The sequence below is a fragment of the Cyprinus carpio genome, unplaced genomic scaffold (genome assembly GCF_018340385.1).
Source record: "Cyprinus carpio isolate SPL01 unplaced genomic scaffold, ASM1834038v1 S000001827, whole genome shotgun sequence".
Lineage (NCBI taxonomy): Eukaryota > Metazoa > Chordata > Actinopteri > Cypriniformes > Cyprinidae > Cyprinus > Cyprinus carpio.
In genome coordinates this window covers 1-2,852 of record NW_024874543.1, presented here as the reverse complement: position 1 = coordinate 2,852, position 2,852 = coordinate 1, and the positions used below count along the sequence as shown (strand labels likewise).

The 2,852-nt window shown below is 43.8% G+C and overlaps 1 protein-coding gene across 1 annotated transcript; it reads left to right on the top strand.

Annotated features, from left to right (window-relative positions):
* Nucleotides 1–128: 128 nt before the first annotated feature.
* On the top strand, nucleotides 129–1,732 carry LOC122143324 (piggyBac transposable element-derived protein 4-like; the record flags this gene model as incomplete). The annotated part of the gene is made up of 1 exon (XM_042754024.1): nucleotides 129–1,732. A coding segment is annotated over exon 1 (1,269 nt), but the record flags the coding sequence as incomplete, so codon positions are not given.
* Between the last annotated feature and the right edge of the window lie 1,120 nt (nucleotides 1,733–2,852).

Sequence of the window (2,852 nt, the reverse complement as noted above, 5' to 3'; positions counted from 1 at the left end):
ACAAACACACAGGCACACACAAAAACACACACACACACACACACACACACACACACTGGCGCCCACCTGGGAAATGCATACACACATGCACACACGGCCCATTCTCTCGCTCCTCTCTCTCTCACACACACACAGACATATGCACACACTCTCTCTCTCTCTCACAGACACACACACAGGTGTGACTGTCACAGAGAGAATTTGTATCCAATTTGGCTAATGAAGCCAAATGCAGAACACGTGTGAGTGAGACCTTATGCATGCACATGCACACTCACATGCAGAGAGAGCAAGACAGAGATGAAACAGAGATAAAAGACAACTGACCTTTTCCACTGTAAAAAGTTTACGTCTAGATGTAAGAGCTAGACCTGTGTTTGGAAAACAAAGGAATTGTTCCCACACAAAGGCTATAAAAGAGGGTCTTTGGTGTCCTGCACACAGTTCATTCTGTGCTGGCAGTATGACAAAGCGCTACACTCTCCTCGAGACACTGGACCACTTGTTGGATTCCAGCGAAACTGAAGATGCCCTGGAAGACTCTGAGCCAGAAGACTCTGAGCCAGAAGACTCTGAGCCCCCTGAAGACAACACAGGGTTAGAAGATTACCAGGAATCGGATGATGACTGTGAGGAGGGAGATGCAGATCAAACCTTCACTTCTAAAAATGGGCAAGTAACCTGGTCTACTACCCCACCTTCCCAGGGGCCAGGGAGAGCTTCAGCAGCACGTGTGACAAAGCTGACACCCGGACCGACAAGGTACGCATGTTCTCGTGTAGAGGACATAAAGTCATCTTTTTTATTGTTTTTTCCACCAAGCATCCAAAGCATCTTGGTGGAGATGACAAATTTGGAAGGCAAGCGAGTATATGATGCTGACTGGAGGGATGTCGACTGGACTGATATTGAGGCATTTATTGGTCTGCTTATTCTTGCCGGAGTTTATCGTTCTAACAATGAGGCCCTGTCCAGTTTGTGGGAGGCAGAAACTGGGCGTGCGATTTTTTGTGCTGTAATGACTCTGAAAAGGTTTAAAACTTTATCAAGAGTCATCCGATTTGATGACAGGGCAACAAGACCTGCTCGCCGAGAAACTGACAAGCTGGCACCAATTCGGGATCTGTGGGATTTATGGGTTGAGCGTCTCCCACTAATGTTCAACCCTGGTTCAGACGTAACGGTGGATGAGTGCCTGGTGCCATTTCGAGGTAGATGCTCATTCAAGCAATACATGCCTAGTAAGCCGGCGAAATATGGATTGAAAATCTGGGCAGCGTGTGACGCCAGAACGAGTTATGCATGGAACATGCAAGTTTACACCGGCAAACCTCGAGGTGGCCAGCCAGAGAGAAACCAGGGCATGCGTGTGGTCCTTGATTTGACCACTGGTCTGCAGGGACACACAGTGACGTGTGACAATTTCTTCACTTCCTATGCCCTTGGCCAGGAGCTCCTGAGAAGGAAGTTGACCATGGTTGGCACAGTTCGAAAAAACAAACCAGAACTCCCACCTGCTCTACTGACCACGAGAGACCGAGCTGTGTTTTCTTCTCTTTTTGCGTTCAATGAAACACACACTATTGTTTCGTATTGCCCCAAAAGGCATAAAAATGTGCTGCTCATGAGCACATGTCACAAGGATGGCAAAATCAGTGACAGGGAGGACAAGAAGCCAGAGGTCATCTTGGAATACAATCGCTGCAAAGGCGGAGTTGACAACCTTGACAAGGTATTTACAAATTTTATTATTTGATGCATTGTTTAGCTAATTTTCAAAGTTGCTGAGTTAGTAATTGATATTTCATTTGCTAGCAGATATACTAATTTGTTTGTGTGTGTGTGCGTTTGAAATATTGCAGATGGTTTCAAGCTACAGCTGCAAGCGAAAGACTAAACGATGGCCAATGGTTGTCTTCTCGGCTAGCCAATTCTCAGTAATGTTTCCGATTCGTTTCCGTCCGGCCATAAATGCCTTTGTGGTGTGGAGAGAAGTCAATCCATCATGGGAGAGAGGGAAGAGTATGAAAAGGAGGCTCTTTCTAGAGCAGCTGGGAAAAGCTCTGGTGTCCCCTCAGATGGGAGTTTGGCAAGACAACATGGTGCCTTCGTGCAGGCACCAGCCTCCCTGCAGCGATTCTTCTGAAGAGACAACAACAGCATTCGGTCCTAACCAGCCAGGGCGCCTCCACTGATCCAACCGAACCCAAAAGAAAAACGTAGGTCAGGAGTTTGTCCACGGCGGGCAAGAGGAACACCAAAACTGACAGTGCAAGCAGTGCACACAAACTGCAAAAGAGCCATTTGTGCTGCTCACACGGATGTGTTCCTGTGCCAGATGTGCGTGGACTGATTATTGTTTCACAATTTGTTTTACATATTTTTTGTAGCTTGTTATTGCTTTTATTGCTTGTTCAGTGTTCAGAATGTTATTGAAAAAAATGTTATTGTTATTAGATGTTCACTCATATTGCTTTGCTTCTGTACATATTATTTATTTTTCATTTCTTTGCATTCTAAAGTTAATTATTCATTTTTACACTTTGTTCATTAAAAATAATGCATACAACAATATGCAACTAAAATTCTGACTCCCGAGTCTTGTCCTTTTAGGGTGTGTCTTTAGGTGGCATTTAGGTGGGCATTTTTCTGTCATATTTCTGTGGCATTTTGTAAAAAAACAGACATTTCAAAATGCATCAAAAAGCTACAAAAATTAGTACTATTCATAAAAAATAAATTATTTTTAAATGTCGCCTTCTCTTATGTTTATATATATATACCAATGCACCAAAATGTATTTCAAAAGTTTTAATACAAGCAGTTATAACATGCAGTAAAAATGAATGGCT